This window comes from Taeniopygia guttata, chromosome 1, assembly GCF_048771995.1.
Source record: "Taeniopygia guttata chromosome 1, bTaeGut7.mat, whole genome shotgun sequence".
Lineage (NCBI taxonomy): Eukaryota > Metazoa > Chordata > Aves > Passeriformes > Estrildidae > Taeniopygia > Taeniopygia guttata.
The window spans coordinates 26,137,382-26,154,937 of record NC_133024.1 but is presented as its reverse complement, the minus strand read 5'-3'; the positions used below and the strand labels follow the sequence as shown (position 1 = coordinate 26,154,937).

Below are 17,556 nucleotides of genomic sequence, written 5' to 3'. Positions count from 1 at the left end.
CAGATGAGGAAGTCCATTGTAGGATCAGTCTGTGGAGGTGTTTGGATTTCTCCGCAGTAATTTAGGCAGTCCATGGTGTGAATTGTACCCATTTTGTACTGAAATGGGCAAATTCTTCCAAAACAACGCTTAGTAGCTTGATCTAATGTCTTTTACTAGAGTACAGAGACAATTCCAGAAAGCAAGGGGAAGTCTAAATGGGCAACAAATGAAGGGGAGTTCTTTATCATTTAGCCACTTATTCCTAGCTGTATTTTTGTTTTTCAAACATGCTAAAAGGATCTATTAAATGAAGCAGGGCTTACACAGAATGTCATGTTGGTTTTGCTTATATTTGCACTATCTGTACAGCTGGTTCATTGGAGCATGCAAGAAAATGTGTGCTTTAAATTTAAAACTACAGGATGGTCATATAGTCTCTAAAAATGTGGATTGTGGCTGCAAAATGCCTTTCTTTAAAATTAAGGCTGTTAAGATGCAAGAAGTCTTTTTCTCACAAGTACATGGTTAATTTTCACGTGGAAAGTACAGCCGAAGAGTGAAATACTCCTGCGTCGAGAACTTTTAAGATTTCAGCAGATCTCCTCTGACTCCTTTCCCCTGTGTTTTCTAGCAGCCTTTAGCCACTCGATGCACCATCCGTTGCTTTTCTTCAGCTCGTCCATCTGTGTTTTTAAGGAATATTGCCGACGCCGGTCCTCGCGCGGCGGAGGGCGGGCGGGGCTCGGCGCGGCTCCGGGCCGCCTCCCGCTCGCCGCTCTCTTTCCTGCTGCCGCTGCCAGGAAGTTGGAGACGGGGTAGTCATTCTTCGCGCTGCTCCGGCCGGCGCTGGGTAGGGCTCAGGAGGCTTCCTCTGGGCGTGAGAGACCCTGCCACGGGGATGTAGCGGGCCGCGGAGCCATGCGCAGCCCGGCGCTGCCCCGCACCTCGCTGCGGACGGTAAGTCACGGCTGGGACTTCGCCGCTCCCGGCGGAGCGGGGCCGTGCGCCGGCGGGACACCGCCTCGCCCGGCGACAGCTCCGGTCCCGCGGATCTGCGGCCCGCTGCGGGTCCGCAGAGCGGTGTCCACCGTCGAGTTTTCGGGCCCGGGCTCTCTTCGACCCTCCTGGCCGCCGTCGGGCTCCCCACGGCTGCCGCTCTGCGCATAGCCCGCTTTCTGCTCGCCCTCTCCGGGGGGCTGGGGCTCGCCTCTCGGCAGCCCCATGCCGGGGCGGGCAGCGGAGGGGCAGGGCTCGGGGAGTCTGCGGGAGGGCGAGGCGGGCGGTCGTCGTCGCAGGGCAGGCTGGTGCCGGCGCCGGAGCGGCAAGAGCGGCGGTAGCGGGTCCGGCAGCCGAGCCGCGCCATCCGCCGGGTGCCCGCGGGGCAGCCGGGCAGCGGCACCGCTGTGCTCGCCGCCTCCCTCCCTCCGCTGCCCGCCCTCCGCTGGGCACCGAGCTCTCTGGCGCCGTTCCCGGGATTTATCCCTGACTCAGTGAAAAGGCGTCTGGGCTTACAGGAACGGTGGCGGATTCCCTGAAGCCCGCGGCGCGGCCGTTAACGCGCGGGGCGGTGCGGGCACCGAGCCCCGGGCCGGGATCGGGGCCGCCCGGGCCGGGATCGGAGCTGCTCCGCTCCCTCCGCCGCTGTGCGGGGGCCGGGGATGAGCCGCCCCCGCTTTGCTGTGCAGCCGGTGCACACAAATGCCACTCTGCGGGCGTTTGAACAAAGATCAGAGGGTTGTAACTACGCCCCAAACCACGAGATTTGTATAAAAGCAAGTTCAGCTCTGCGGTAGATCTTCTGTAGCCTTCCCGGGCTTCGTAGGGTAAGACTTTTAAGCTTCCCGTTGTGATTTTGTGGGAGAAAAACTTGTAAAAGGTATCGGAGAGTTTTACGAATAACCTGATTGCCAGACGTGAATGGCTATCCAGTATAAGCAGATGTGTGGTAAAGCTGGGACAGTGGAGTGCTGTCACTCAGCATCGTGACACGGCTATAAATTCTGTAGAGGTTACGAAGTCAGACTGTTTATCCTTAAATACTTGAGCATCCTAGTAATACACACTTTCACTTGGCTGCACTAGACTTGTAATGTTGGCTTAGTTCTTAATTTGTGGTCAGAAAGTTTCAATGTGTGCAAAGTTACCTTCCAGAAGGGTTTGGATTTGGTCTTGGGTTTGTTTTTTTTTTTTTTTTTTTACCACTTGAAAGGTTTGAAACCCTGGTAGTAGGCTTAAAGTTAGCAGTTATAGGACAACACACCTAAAACTGAGGAGAAGGAGTACCTTGACTATAGCTGTGGATTACTTACTATCTTAGGACCTAGGTAGGACATGTAAACTGTTGACTTATGGGCAGTTTCAGAGCAGCTAGCAAACCTGAAAAGTGTATTTCCGGCTTAAGAATAGAGGTGCACAGATTTTGGTGTAAATCGGATACTATGTGTGATATTATTCATTCAGCTGGCAAAAAAAGAAAAACCTATTGGATTCCCCAAATTCATTGTATTGTCTTCAGTTAAATAAGATACTGGATGAAGTGTCCTTCAGTGGGATTTCTTTTTGAAGATGTTTTCCCCTTCCTATTTGCATGTCATTACAAGTTGTCAATAATGCTACTCTCTATAGATAAGGTTTATATTTTCAATAAAATCATGTTCTTCTTCCCCCCCCCCCCCCAAGAATTATAGGTCTCACTCTATTGTGTGCCCATCCACCTGTCATTTACTTTAAATATCATCCTGTTTGCCCTCATAGCCTTTCTTGGCCCACTGATGCCTCCCTTCTACTCTACTTGTATGTTTCCTGTGATTCTTCAAAATTTTCCATAGCCTGTTTCCATGCATTCTCTCTTTCTGCCTGTCCTTAAACTCATTTTCAGGTGCTCTGTGTTTTGCCCATGCACTTCTAACTTTTATAGTGGACAAAATTGCATACATCTTCACTGAGGCCTGGGTGTTTTCTGTCTCATTAAAAGAAAAAATATACTGTATATATAATGGAAGTTTCATTGATTAAAGAAAATTCTGTTTTATGAAGAAAAAAGACAACCATAAGGGTACTTCTGGCACTGATTTCTTTTCAAAGTAAAGGGAGAAACTGCCATTTTGAAGTTAAAAGCTACATTATATAAAAATTGAAAACCAGGCCACCAAGTGCATTGTAAGAAAGAGCTGTTGGGCCACCAGCCTGTTTCCAGTAGTGACCAGTCACAGGGGTCTGCCAAGGGTTTTGGAACAGGGCAAGTGTACAGCAATGAAAAATAAGAATACTTTCCTGGCTTCCAATGGGCTGGGACTTCAGGAATTTCCAAGTTGAAATGGCGTCTTCATATTTTGGATCCACGACTGTGGTTTTTTTTTTTTTTTTTTCCTTCTGCTATGGGTGTGGTGATCAGTTTTTGAACCAGGACAGGTTTCTGGCAGAGCCAGCACTCTCTTGTGGAGTCCCATACCCGAGCTACATGTTGGCTGTAAAAGTACCTCCCTGTGTTTGTTTTGAACCTCTCTGCTGCTTTTCTTATGTGATGCCTCTTTGTCCTTGTATTAGAGGAGACAGAACACTCATCCCAGTTCATCTTCTCTTTGGCAGTCATGGCTTTGAGCCTGCTCCAGTATCCTCGGCTCAGGTTTCTCTTTTATGGACTGGTATAGTTTATCATTCCCTTTGTGGCAATCAGTCTGTACTAGTGACGGTCCTTTTTACTTTTCTTTGTATTATATCTGGGTTAATTTATATTCTTAAGACTGGGGACCATACAGTCAAGACTCAATCCTTTATATATTGTCATAACAGCACTCTTGGTTTTGCTCTCAAATCCTTTCCTAATAATTCATAGCATTTTATTGCATTTCTGATTGTTTTCTCCAATAAGATTAATTGAACTTTTACTGCTTATTAATCTAATTTTAATTTTTATTTTTAGAACTAACTACTTCTAGCCAAATTAAACATTTATATTAGAGTCTGTGCTAAGTACATTTACGTGGCAATTTTTTTCTCACAAATAACCAGTCCTGTCAGTCTGCATGCCTTTCCCTTTTCATTAAATAATCAGTTTTCTGCATTAGCAGTGTTATTTGTGGTAAACCCAGTATTGTCATTTTGCTCTTTCTTACCCATTTTCTTTAGTCATCACAAAGAAGCTTTGTTTGTATTTGGGGCAGATGCTTTGTGTTGTCTTCTATAATCCCTGGATTACTGGAGTGTTTCCTTTGCTAATACATATCCTTGTGTTATGCTCTTAGGAACCTGACAGTGGAAAGCACATCTCAAAGCAATGTCACTACATTTTCTTATTAAACCAAACAGGAATATATCTGTTCCAATGAGTAGGACTTGGCATTTGACAATTACCTGACTTAAAAATTCACCTAGTGAGTCACTGACAAAGGGCATGAGCAGGGGCTGAGGGTTCATGCCCAGCTGAAAATCATTTCAGGATGGAAAAGTAAGGATCCCCCGAGCCTTCCCATGGCTCTGATGTGAGGCTGTACAGTAGCACAGTGGAACTCAGCCCTGAACACAGGCAGGCAAAGTGCTGGGGTGTTGAGGGTCAGTGAACGTGGCACTCTTATACATTGTCCACCACAGTGTCCTCGGAGGGAAAGCTTCCAAAGAAATTTTCTTATAGTTGTTATCACCTGCTACCTTCTCCATTATTTTCTTTATCTTTACTAATATGAAATAAAGCCTTCTGACTTTATATACTTTATATTTTATGATGTGAAGTCCACAATCTTTATAGAAAACCACAGTTTTCATTTGGTTTCTAAGTTAAGATTTCTAAGGCCTTTCTTCATTGGATCAAATCTATTACTAGTCTCCTGAATTTAGACAAGGCCTGAAATACAGCATTCTTTCATCTGATCTTCATGAAATGGAGGATTATTTACTACAGTAGTTCTTGTAGCCTTCTGTTGTCCTTTCCAGATTTTAGTGAGCAATGACAAAAGCTTCCTGTAAATGTTGCTTTAATGCACATTTCTCAATGTGTAAAGCAGAAGTTCTGATTTCCCTTTCATCTTTGTATTGCAAACTAAAACAAATGTGAACCTCAAAGAGCTTTTGGAAACGGCTGAACCAGACAAAGCACATAGGGTAAATCCTGTACTCTGATTTATTTGTCAGCTCATTAGTCTGTGCTAGATACTGGTTTGCATCCAAGCCTTCAAGCTGACTAATTTTTTATGAATCATTAAAAAGGCTGACAGATGATTTATGTGTAAAATACTTGTGCATGGGGCGTGTATCATGCTGGATTCTTAAGCCAGGGTAGCTTGCTGTTACGAAATATTTTGAAACACTTGAATGACTCATAATGTCTCTTATTTGCACGTAGTTGATAGTTCATTAGTTTAAATAGAATTTGCAAAGTGGAAGCCTTTTTAGAGAAAGTGGTTGATTAAGTTATTACAATGGAATTTTTGTGCAACTTGGTACATGAAGATTAAGGATGACTAAATATATTTATATGAATAAAATACTGATTTCATTGATGATGATAATGCTGAAACTAAAATACTTAATTCATAATTATTTACAACACAATATAGATAGTTATAACTACTAGTATGGTGTACTGTTTTCACAAGTAATATTGAAGCAACAGTATTAAAGATAGCAAAATGACCTGTGTTCATGCTGAGTAATTTGGTATTTCTCAGCCTCCTGAGGTGATAATATGGAGCAGCCCTGACGTGCTGCACTCCCTATGCAGTCCCTCTGTTTCAGGTACAGTGCTTTATGTCCCCTTGTCCTGAGAACACTGCTCTCAAACATTCCTTGTTTCTACCCTCTCATCCATCTTTCTGGCATCTTGCTCTGCTCCTCACTTTCATCTTTGCCCTTCCTTTCTTCCTTTGCCTTACTCTGGTGGGATATCACCTCACTTTCAGTTTTCTGTGCATGGCCTGCAGAGAACAAGCAGGAACAAGTGTGTAAATTGTAGTGGTGGCAGTAATTCAAGAATATTTGAGTGTGAAAATTGTTGAAAGGCTCTTAACTCCTTTCTCAGCTGTCAAAACGTTGCATAAAAGAGCTTTTGAGCTTGTGCTGTGTCTTTTCTCATGGTAGGTGAAGTGCTGGGCAGTAAGTGCTGGCATGAGCCATGGGAAGGAACTAGGGTTGCCTTATGTGTGAGGAGAATGTGCAGGGAACACAGCTGTCACCCAGATAGCTGTGGAGTGTTTTAAGGAAGCAGCATTCTGCCATATTTTGGTTATTCCAGCAGCAGTTTCATAAGTAAACCCTAGAGTTTCTGCTGACTCTGTTTTCCCTGGGTAGTCCCTGCTGGCTGAAATGACTGAGTAGGTGTGAATCAGTGGTTTGAATTATCACTTGGCTTAGGTAATACACATTGTTTCTGTGAAGTTGCTTAGTGGGTACTGTTTATTTTATCTTGGCAAGTGAAGTGTGCTGTACATCTAACAATGGAAATTCAGCTTATTTCACTTGCAGAAGACCTCTAAACTTTGCTTTGGCAAACATTTATCAATGACTTGAGGCTTCAGTGCTTGGTAAACTGAACTAAAATCTGGCTGGCGACTGACCATCAGCCGTGTTCCTCAGGGCTCAATTCCAGGGCCAGTTCTGTTCAATGCATTTATTCTAGATAAATTGGCGCATTGAGCAATGATTATTGGAACAAAACGAAGCAAATCCAAATGCTGGACCCTGAATATGGGGACAGAGTTACTTCTGGGCACAAATCTAAACTGCAGGGAGGGCCCTGGGGGTGCTGGGGGCAGCAGCTCAGTGAGGGTCAGCAGGGTGTGCCCAGGCAGCCCAGAGGGCAGGAGCCGTGTCCTGGGGGCATCAAACACAGAGCCCAGCCGGGCACAGGGGGGATCATCCGCTGTGCTCAGCGCTGGTGCGGCCTCACCCGGAGTGCCGGCAGCAGTTCAGGGCCTCAGATTTAAGGATTTGAAGGTCCTGGAATGTGTCCAGAGGGGGAAAACTGCTAAAGAATTTTTATAAATCAGGCTCTCATCTCCATCAGACATACTTGTTGGTACAAATCAACTGTGTTACATAGTAACTTAAGCCAGGTGCCTCAAAAGAGAGATCCCAAGCAATGAAATCCCTGGGCAATATGACCCTTATGATCTAAACTCCCTATCCCTCAAGCAACAGTCTGGATCAGAAAGCATTATTAGATGGGGTCTCCTCACTCTTCACTGGGTCACTCTTTCACTACCCAGTGGTTGCCATGTGGTCACCTTCATATCCTCTTAGGTTGGTTTTGCTGAGGATTTTGATCAGCTCTGTAGTCCATGTTGTAATACAGTTGTTACAGTTCATATACCACAAGTCACATGCCTTCCAACTGAAACAGAACAGACTGTTCTCAATTAATGTATTACCTGAATTTGATGAAGTTGTTCACTGGTATAAATCAGTGTATTGCTGAATGGCTTGGGGAGCTGCTTAAGATGGTGGTGTTTTGGGGTTTTTTTCCATCATGAGAGTGATTTTGCTGGATGGACGAGTCATTGGGGTGTGAGTCACTCGTGGTGTGTGACTCTCTGTTCTTCAGATTGTGGTCCATAAATCTGTAATGTGTTAACTCTGCTTTGATGGCATTTACAAACATGCTTTCACTTAATCTGAAAAATTAAAAACACATCTGTTTTCTTTTGGCTTTGAAGGTGTATCTGACCAATTTTCTCTGTATTTTTTTGCTTAATTTTTGATGTTTTTATCTTCTTTCTGCTGCTGACTTGTGTGACTTACAGGTTGACTGTTTATGTTCTCATATCAGGGGATTAATCACTAGCTAGTGAATTGTCACACTACGAAATAACTCACGTATTTACTCAAGATGTAAAAGAGTAAAAGGAAGCAAGTTTTATTTCTGACTTCTCAATATATTGAATTCTAAAAGTGACAGTGGATTGGAGGATGAAATTGCTACCTCTCCAACTACACTGGTTAAACTAACAGTCTATCAATTTTCTCTTCCCACAAAGAAGAATGTAAAACAATCATTATTTACATGACAGTGTGTGAGAAACTCTAGTAGAAATATATAAACATCAGAAGGCATAGAAAACTTTTAAAAGGACTTTAAAACTTTTAAAAGAACAGGGTGACAGTAAATCAGAATGTTTTTATTGTTACTGTGTGTCAGACCATCTATGTGAAAGATTTTTTTATCCATTTTCCTGCAAGCAATAAATCTTGTAGTGTCAGCTGCTAAAACAATTTTTAGTTCCATGAGGAGTTGTTGGAGTGCTTACAATTATTCTGTGGTCAACTAATGAAGTCTGAAATTATATCTATTTAAATATGTGGTTCTCCTTTTTCCTGTTCACCCTTTTAGCATCTGGTCTATTGAATATGTCAGAGCTCTCTGAAAAACATTTTAGTTTTGTGAGAGTTGCAAACTCCATCCTTCTTGAGGTTTTAAGTTGCTTTTAGGTATGTACCTTTCTCCTCCAAGGCTTTAATTCTGAAAGAGAAACAGGATAGTGTAGGGCTGTCATAATCATTTCATTCTACATATCTTTTGCTAAGCTTGCTACCACAAAATTGGTGTAATTAATTGGTTTACCCTTATTGGTTTATTTTGGTTTTGCTGTAACTCTCTTAGTTGAAAAACCAAAAAAAGGAAAAAAACCCCAACAACTCTGAAGCTGTGCTTGTACTGCTGAGCATCTTCAAAAAAACACTTTCAAAAAAACAAGCTGGCAAAACATTACAATTAGAGGGAAGGTAGTGCAGTAAGACTTTGTGTGAGATTATATTGGCAAGGCAGTGTTATTTGCAAAAAAAAAATTGATTTTCATCATTCACACGATCTGATGCATCGAGTTCATTGGTACATCTGTAACATACTCAGAAGCATCAACACATAGATATCCAGACAGTGTGGCCAGGATCCCTTGTGTAAAAAGAGGATGACAAGGGATGCAGGTTGTCAAGTCTTCATCATGTTGCTGGACTTCTTCATGGTACTATAACGTAGTTTTTCAACAAATCTTTCATATTCTTCAGGAGTCACTGGTTGGTATGAGATGGATCTTTGCTGTAGAAACTTGCTGACTTCAAGTTTCATAAAACTTGGACCAAGTTTTGACCTGGTTTTGTTTTGTTGGGGTTTTTTTAACCTTTTTGTTGTTGTATGTTTTTTCTTTATCTGAATGTTTGAAATGCATGCCCGAGGGCCAACAGGCAAAGGACTTGTGCTTGTGATACGCTACAATCTTGTTACCATCCTTCTGGTACGGGATCTTTTGCAGATGAGTCATTTATGCTGTCCTCTTACCAGAGTGGAGACCTTTTGGCCATTACATAAGCAGTATATTTCTCAATTTCAGTGCTGGGAATAGTGTCCTGAAAACAGTGTCTAGGGAACGGCATCCTTCATTATTAGTGCAGGCTGTGCTTTGAACCCTTGGTTCCTGTGTGTGTGGGTGTAAAAAGTCACCCTCTCTTACAGTCATATGGCAGTCATGCCAATCCTAGTATTTCTGCTAAGATTGGCATGACAAGTAACTTTCAAAGGAAAGATAGAAATCAAATCTTAACAGTGTTAAAAAAAGAAGAAACTGCTCATTTTGTGTGAACTGTATGGGCTGATTGTTAACAGCTGCAGTTTAAGAGGAAGAATGTACATTTGACACGAGACGAAATCAAAAACCTAACTTTCCCACGTTTCTAGGTCTGGCTTGTTCAGGAAACATTTTGGAAGATTTCCTGTACTTAGCAGGCAGTGAGATCCTCTTTTGCCATCTTATTCCAAACTTCTCATCTTGTATATTTATTCAGTGGAACTACAAGTACTGGATTCATTCTCCTCTGTGGAACTGTTTCTAAATGGACAGCCTTACTGCCTTCCTTAATAAAAGCATTTCTTTTGCTCTTGTGTAACTTTTATGCAAGCTGTAGCATTTTCAAGGCATTCCATGTATAAAATACTTGGCTTATATACAACTAGTTCGCTGTAGAGGTCATATACAGATATATTAATATCACAGATGCTTTTGGGATTTATTTTTGTAAATCATCTCCCCAGACACATTTGCCAGTGGAGGGTCCCATTACCAGAATTATCCAAGTAAACTGAACTCGTGATGTAATTCTAAGTGCTGAAATCAGGGGTGCAGTCAGCAGGAGGATATAATGTTTTCTTACCTTGTTTCTCTCCTCTCCCTCCCTCCTTCTCTATTTACAGGTTATTCTAATATTTGTCTGTGTGTTGACAAAGGAATCTGTAGAAATTACTCCAGTGCCATATAGACTGCAAGTCCATCGGGTAGCTTTGGATGGAAGAGACCCCTCTAACCCTTTGAGGAGAGAAAAGAAACAGATGCACTGTCAACTGGGACAATACCTACACCCCAGAAAGACCCACTGCTGCATGAGGTGTCATGCAGGTACACAAAATAAATACAGTGGTAGTGACTTTCACCTGAGAGGCATTTCTCAGTCCTGTACTCTCAAACTGTCTCTCTCCTACAGCTAATCAGCTCTCCCTTTGCTTGGTACCTATCCCACCCAGATAAATTCTTATTCCTTTTATTTATTCTTATTCCTTTTCTCCTCTTATGGGCTGTCAGTGTCATTCACACTGGTGAGAGGAAGCATACTTGGTCCTTATGGCATCAGCTCCAAGGTTTCTTTGAGGAACCAGTGACTCCTGTCCTCCCTAAGACAATGCATTTGCTTTCCTGTCAGAGCTCTGTTAAGTGATTTTCTTGCAGGTACCTACAAGGCAAAAGACTGTGATGGGCCTGACCAGGCAACTGTCTGTCTTCCGTGCAGCAATGGCACATTCACAGCTGTTGATAACACCATGTCCAAATGCTTCCAGTGCAAACGCTGCCGTACAGGTGAGTTACTGTCAGATCTGCAGGATCTGAGGAAAACGGGGGTGTACGAAGGCTGGAGGGGATGGCAAGGTGAGCAAAGGAGCTTGGAAAAGTAAGCAGTTGAATGGGTAAGCCAGTGTATGGGGATGGACTGGGGACAGCACGAGTAAGGGTTACCAAATTAGTGCAGTCTGAGATACAGTTTGCAGGCATTTCTGGCCTTTTCCTGTGAAAATTAGGGGATAACAATACCTATGATCATGACAGTGCTCTCAGTTGAAGGTGAAGGAAGAGGCTGGATTAATAATTTCTCCTTTCTTTCCTCAGCACTCCAGCAGATAGTAGAGACCCCATGCACCCCAAAGCAAGATACTGTATGTGGCTGTCAGAAGAATCAGTATCAGATTGATTCTGATTCTGAATACTTCCAGTGTAGGAACTGCAGCTCGTGTGCTGATGGGACTATTGCCAGCTGTGAGTATGGCATGGATATGGCTCCAGTGCAGATGTACTGTAGTAGAGTAGACTTTCTGATATGCTGCAGTGCCTTGCACTGAAAGGATGGTAGTTTTGGAACAACTCTGGGGTTTGTCTGCCCACTTTCCCTAGAAAGACTGCTATATTTTGCCTGCTCTGGCAGCAGTCCCTGTTTCCTGTCATAGCTGCTTTCTTTTGTTCTTGAACCATTTCTTGATTTTGGCTGTTGTGAGGAGCTACTTCTACTTAATTTTGGTGCCTCTGCCTTGCATGTCCTGAAGCAAGGTCTTTAAGTTCTATAGCAGGTTTCCCCTTGCCTTCCTTGTTGTCTTTCTCCTGATGCTCACTGCATTTCCCCTCCCAACTGCTGGAAGCACTTTGAGTATGATGGATGAAACACCTCTAGCCCTTGTGCTCAGCTGATGTGCTTGTCAGTCAATTGTTGAGCAACCACAGTGTTCTGTGCAGTGTTCTAAAGTAAAGAGCTGCTAGTAGTGCTGAACTATACCCAGTAGCATTGGGCATTACCTTGGGATCATGCCACTGTCTGGGAGAAGTACTCGTGTTAGCTGTCCCAAGGTCAGGAATCAGAGGTCTTAAACAAACACTGCTGTCTGTAGTCTAATTTTTTCCATGTCCCTTAAATATCTTCCCTTGATGTGATGACTGAGAAGGCATGAGACAGTATTGGATGCAACAGAAACTGACTTTATTTTCTTGATTAGCTCTTTTACAAAGTTGCACTGGTGGACCCGACTGTATGGCTGAATAAGACATCACACATCCGTGCCCATTCACACACTGACTGGTCTTCCAAATCTGCACTTACATTCATTCCTTAGTGGCTGTCTTCCAGCCCAAGAACACACAGTGTCCTCTTAACATCTTATTCAGCTGGTCGTGATCTGTACCAAAGACACAATTATAAGTAATTTAGTAATTGTTCTTTAATTATCCAGCAGGCCCATGCTTCCAGTACAGCTGCTCCCACATCTTACCTTGTCTTAAAGCTATCCTCTCTTCTTTGCAAACTGTGCTGCTCCTGATCCCTTTCCCATCTCTTACCCTGCCCAGTGTGAGGTTTGCTGTTTCACTGGTGAATGTGTTCCCTCTAGTGCTCAATCATCTTGTCACAGTTTCCATGCTTAAGCCTCTCCTCCTCAAGGGTCATGATTGCACACTGTCCTTGAGCAGTTTCCTTCCCTTTTGGCTAATGTAAAACTGTTTTATTCCTGTCCCTCACTTGCCACAGAATGCATGCTTCTTGTTATAGTACATTTTCTCCTCCTCTCATGCAATTTGATATCCTTCCATCACTGTTCTTCCCTGCTCCTTCCCACACCTGTTTCACTCAGGCTCTCTCTTGTGACTTGCTTAGAAGTGATAGTTCTTTCATTTCTTACCCCTTCCACTCACGACAACAGAAGAGTGCTTATGTGTACCATGACTTTAAGTGATTTCTCCCTGCTCTGAACGGACTTCCTCACCAGTCCAGCTGCTCAGGGACCACTTCTCCCTTATCTTGCCCTGGCTAATGTGATTTCTCCTTCCTGTTATGCTTGAACTTGAGTGACTTTTACAGCTTTTTGTGCATACACTAATTCCAGCTGCTCTGTAATTATAGTCCCTTTCCAAACCTCTCCAGAGGTGCCCACCTTCAGGACAGTGGCACCCTTATTTCTATTACTTTTATCCTCCCACAACTCTGTTATTATATGTATATCAAATCCTTTATCTCTTCTTCAGTAGCAGTTTTCCAGGCTTAAAAAAGGATAATCTCTCATCCATCTTGGAGTGGATTTTTTCCCCTTTGTTTTCTTCTTTGTCCAGATTATGGCAACAGTTTCTGTTTTTTTCCTCTACAGGTTCAAAGAACAAAGATGCCATTTGCAGGTGTAAACCTCAATTCTTCCTGTCACGTAATAATATTTGCAAGCCTTGTAACAGGTGAGCTTTTTTACTCTGTATGCCCCACCACTGAGTAGGAGAGACAGCAGGGGCTCCACAGCAGGAGGAAATTCTTCATATGACTCTTACTATCTAGACATAACTTTAAAATATTTTAATTGCCTTTCTGGGGCAAGTAGGTCTTCACCTCTGCCACCCTGAGTCTCCTCCATGTAGGCATCGGCCCACTAAGAGCCCAGAGTCATTAGTCACACTCCATTGCTCTGCTTTGCAGGCTCACCTTGACTAGTCTGTTAATTAGGGTGGTTGGAAATGGCTGAAGTTTCATTGCACGTGTGCTCACCTCTCTTATTGGCCCTTTCAGCTGCACTGGAGAAGACTGCTTGCTGTGTCCTAGCCCAGTCACTACCTCACCGACTTCATCTGGGCTGAGTGAGTGCTTAGGGGACTGAAGGGCAGTGGAATCTTTTCATTGTGGGGTGTTGTTCTCTTAATGCCTTTTGTAAAGGGTTATATTTTCCACTTTGTCAAACCTCTATCCTTTTTCTCCCTACCATTTCCAAATCTTCACTTGCTATTCTTCCTCTAGCACTTACCTCTTCTTTTCTTAGTCACTCATGCATTGGCTCTCTTCCTTTTGTCCAGATGGAAACCTTGTACTTGGCACACTTGTTGCAATATTTGGAGTTATCTTCGTCCTCTGCGTTGCACGTAAAGTAGGGAAGCTGGTCCAGAAAGATAAGATAGTGTCATCTTTCTACTCCTGTGGTGAGTACAGTGGCACGTGCAGTCATATTGATTGGGATAGACACTGATTTCTGTGTGGTTTTCTGTGTGTGAGGGACAAAGTGGGATCCCCTTACCCTGCTCTGCTGCAAGGCCAGAGTAGCACAAGAACTAAATAGCCAAGGCTGTTGTAGCAGTTCTGCATCCAAGCCCATAGCTGTGATTGGATGTGCATGTGAGCTTATTTCTGGGATGTGTATTTTGCTCTAAAACATTTTTGAGGGCAGGATTGTGAATAGCTGCTTTCCTGTTTTCTCTGGGATAAGAGGAAGTGAAAATAATTTCTGCTTTCTTTTTTCTTTCTTTCTTTGAAGTTTCTTTGCCACAGACACCCAAGGAGCCAGTATCAGAGGTGAGCAAGATGATGGGTATAAGAGCTTACCTTCCACTTTCAAATATGTTAGCCTGGGATCTGGAGTAATATTTATCCCCAAGGGCTGTTTTCAGGCCTTGTATTTTCAAGTGAACTTAGTAATAGGGTTGTTTAACTCAGAAGTCTTTTCCTGTAGAGGGTGGAGCCAGTAACACCTTACTTCCTCTCTTCTAGAGGATGCTTTTAAAACTCCTGGCCTTTTTTTTTCTGTCCTTTTTTTTTTTTCCTGGATGCATTTTGGATAGTTGGTCCTTAATCCCCTTTTCTCTCTGTGTACCTCAAGCTTGGAGGATTTAATTAATTTCACTTCAGAGCTTGACTCCACAAGCCTCTCAGTGCTGCTTCACAGTATTCTCTCAGGTCCAAGGTAATTCTGCAAATAAGAAGGCCCAGGCAGCAGCTGAAGTGGGGTTTCCACAGCCTTACAGAAGAAGTTGATGGGAAAGGTGGCATGTGGAGCTTCTAGAATGGTGGTGATTTTGGGTACCAGCCTTACTTGATTTTGTAAGGAAATACTTTTTTCTGGACTACTGTTTTATGGTGCCAAAAGAAAGTTAAACTCTTTGGGTTCTGCTGGAAAGAAATGTTTGATGTACTCTGATGAAACAAGGCATGTAGGAAGAATTAAAATCTCAACACCCATTCCCCACCTATCTTGGATAAATTTTAGCATATAAAACTAGTGGTTACTTGCAGGAGACAGATGTATTGTGCTGCTGTGGGTGATTCTGGACTATGTAATGTGTCTTTCAGATTGAGAAAAAAAGAAATAAAATTTCCACCCTTATTCCTGAGTCCCAGAAGGAAACAGAATTGCCATTAAATGCAGCCCTATCATCTATACCTCCGCCTCAGAGTTCACATGAGTTACCAGACTGTGTCAGACCTGCCAGGAAGACACAGCTTCCAGACAGTAAGTGAAACTCCTCCATCCTTCTCTCCTTCCCCAGTCAAACAGGAACCTAATTACGCAGATGCATCTGGAAGTATGCTGGACAGACCTTACCCAGTGTATGTGACCTGGATGGGTACCCATGCACAGCACAGTAGAAAGCATGCCCAGAGCCTGTGAGTCTGTATATGCTAAATATCTGTGCAAGGCCTTTCTATTGTCCCTTTTCCCTACCAGCAAAGTCTATTGTCTTATGTGTTGACATGCTGTCAGTCTTAATGCCTCTGGGATAATGGGCCAGAATAATTTCAATAATTCATTCTTTTTCAAGCATGTATGGCAGAAAGGCCCTAAGCAAATGTTCTTGTCTTTGCTCATAACCTTATACAAGAGCATATGGAAACATTCCCATTACATTTTGAAGGATAAGAGCAAGTCTGGACTTCACATGAGTCTGTGTGATTACTCTGGAGAACTGGAGGAGACTTGATCGAGAGGGGGCAGTGCAAGATTCCAAGGCAACCTCCAGCCCTGGATTACTGACATTCTCCCTGAGGCTGAAGAATCTTGCTTCTCAGGGTTTCCCCTCTGTGTTCACAGACCCTGCTGTTCTGTACGCTGTGGTGGACCACGTGCCGCCGTCGCGGTGGAAGGAGTTTGTGCGGCGCCTGGGCCTGAGTGACTACGACCTGGAGCGAATAGAGCTGGAGCACCGGCGCCTGCGAGACGCCCAGTATGAAATGCTCCGCCTGTGGAAACTGCAGACGGGCCATGCTGCCACTCTGGAGCACATCAGCCGTGTTCTCAACCAGATGGAGCTCAGTGGCTGCAGTGACGCTGTTCAAGAAGCTTTGCTAAACCAGAACTCTCCTCAACCTTGCAGCCTCCACAACCATCTTTAATCTATTTCTGCTTTAGCTGCCTTTGAATCTTAAGAGGGGATCATAGCTCTCTTTCTTTCCCTGTATCTCCCCATCTTTGTAACACTTGTCAGCTGGTTTTGTTGGAGACAGCAGCAGGTTATGCTGGAGAAAGGCTGAGGTTTGCTTCTTAACCACCATGTAGTTCAACCTTTAAGCCACAGCAGACCTCTGCAACACCTCCTTTCCCTAGGTGGGGAAGCACCTCATAAAGGAAGTGGTGTGTGAACTCTGACCCAGGTGCAAATAGTAGCTCTGAATGACTTGATTGTAGATCAGCTTCTATGGACAAGTTGTTGCTGAAACAGGTGCTCCACCCAACGTGTGGTGGGTAAACTTGTAGGGTACTTTCGTTAAGCTGATTCTTCGGATGTTAAAGTACTCACTCACTTCTTGCAGATTTATTGTCCTGCGAGATCAACCAGTTGAAGTGGCTCATATTGCAGCCTTTTGATTGCTAAATCTGACTCAGAGGAAGTGGTGGGAGGATGTGCCTGTTTCTGGGAGCAGGAGAGGATTGCCCTCTCTCGGTGTCAACCAGTAGCGACTAGTAGCTATCACTGTAGCAAAAGACTCCTGGAGATTCAGAACTGGTTCTCTCTGCAAGAAACAGGAGAACATCATCCTTTCCACACCGTGTCCCTCAGGTTCCAGAGGAGTAAGGATTCCAAGCCGGTGAGTCAGACGAAAGGGCTGGGGCTTTTTTCCTCAAAGTTGTTTTTTTTTTTTTTTTTTTTTTTTTTCCCTGTATCTAGAAACCATGTAAATTAGCATTAACAAAACACCTGCCTGTGTGTTTGTCCAAGTGCAGGGTGGCAAGGAGTGTGTGCATCTGCCTGGGTGAGGTGGTATCTATGTGTGAACACAGGTAGCCTGAGCACCTCTGCAAATCTGTGCTTGCACACAGGCTGGTAGGCTTGTGTCTACCTGCTTATCTACATATGGAAGATTCGATGAATCTAACTGCAAATGGGACTGTATAGATATTTTAGCAACTGCTGAGTAACTTCACACTACTTCCTGGACTGCATTCTGTGATTGCTGTGGGAGCCATTTGGTACCATCTCCAAGCTCTCCCCATCACTTTCTCCCTAGAATTACCCTGGGAGAACCAGATGTAGAAAAATTCAATTAGCCTGCACCAGGTGCAGGTTGCCACATGTTTGTAAATGGGTTTTTTCAGTCTCTAATCCCTTGACCAGAGAGGAAATTTATATTGTAAATACACTAAATGTTCTGAATTAAAGTGAATATTTTTACCTATGTTGTGGTTTTGCTCATATCAGCTTCTTTTCTGTGACTGTGGCTGGGGGCAGAGAACGGGGAATAATTTACAGAAGTGTCAAGAGTGGATGGCTTGGTGGTCTTGTGTATTTTTTTTTTTTACCCAAGTTTTATGTATTTTGG

General features: G+C 43.6%; 1 protein-coding gene across 3 annotated transcripts; it reads left to right on the top strand.

Annotated features, from left to right (window-relative positions):
* The first annotated feature begins 753 nt into the window (after positions 1–753).
* Positions 754–17,412, top strand: TNFRSF1A (TNF receptor superfamily member 1A). Of its 3 annotated transcripts, none has more exons than XM_002187692.6 (10): positions 755–939; positions 10,157–10,358; positions 10,686–10,814; positions 11,121–11,267; positions 13,136–13,217; positions 13,543–13,610; positions 13,824–13,946; positions 14,279–14,316; positions 15,091–15,250; positions 15,830–17,412. In XM_002187692.6, the coding sequence occupies exons 1-10, from the start codon at positions 901–903 to the stop codon at positions 16,129–16,131; spliced, it is 1,290 nt and encodes a 429-aa protein (XP_002187728.4). In that variant the 5' UTR covers positions 755–900; the 3' UTR covers positions 16,132–17,412. The 3 variants fall into 3 exon arrangements, with proteins under 3 accessions (XP_072781712.1, XP_002187728.4, XP_030122308.4); XM_030266448.4 differs by lacking the exon at positions 755–939 and adding an exon at positions 1,562–1,805; XM_072925611.1 differs by lacking the exon at positions 11,121–11,267 and having other exon boundaries at positions 754–939.
* Positions 17,413–17,556: the final 144 nt, after the last annotated feature.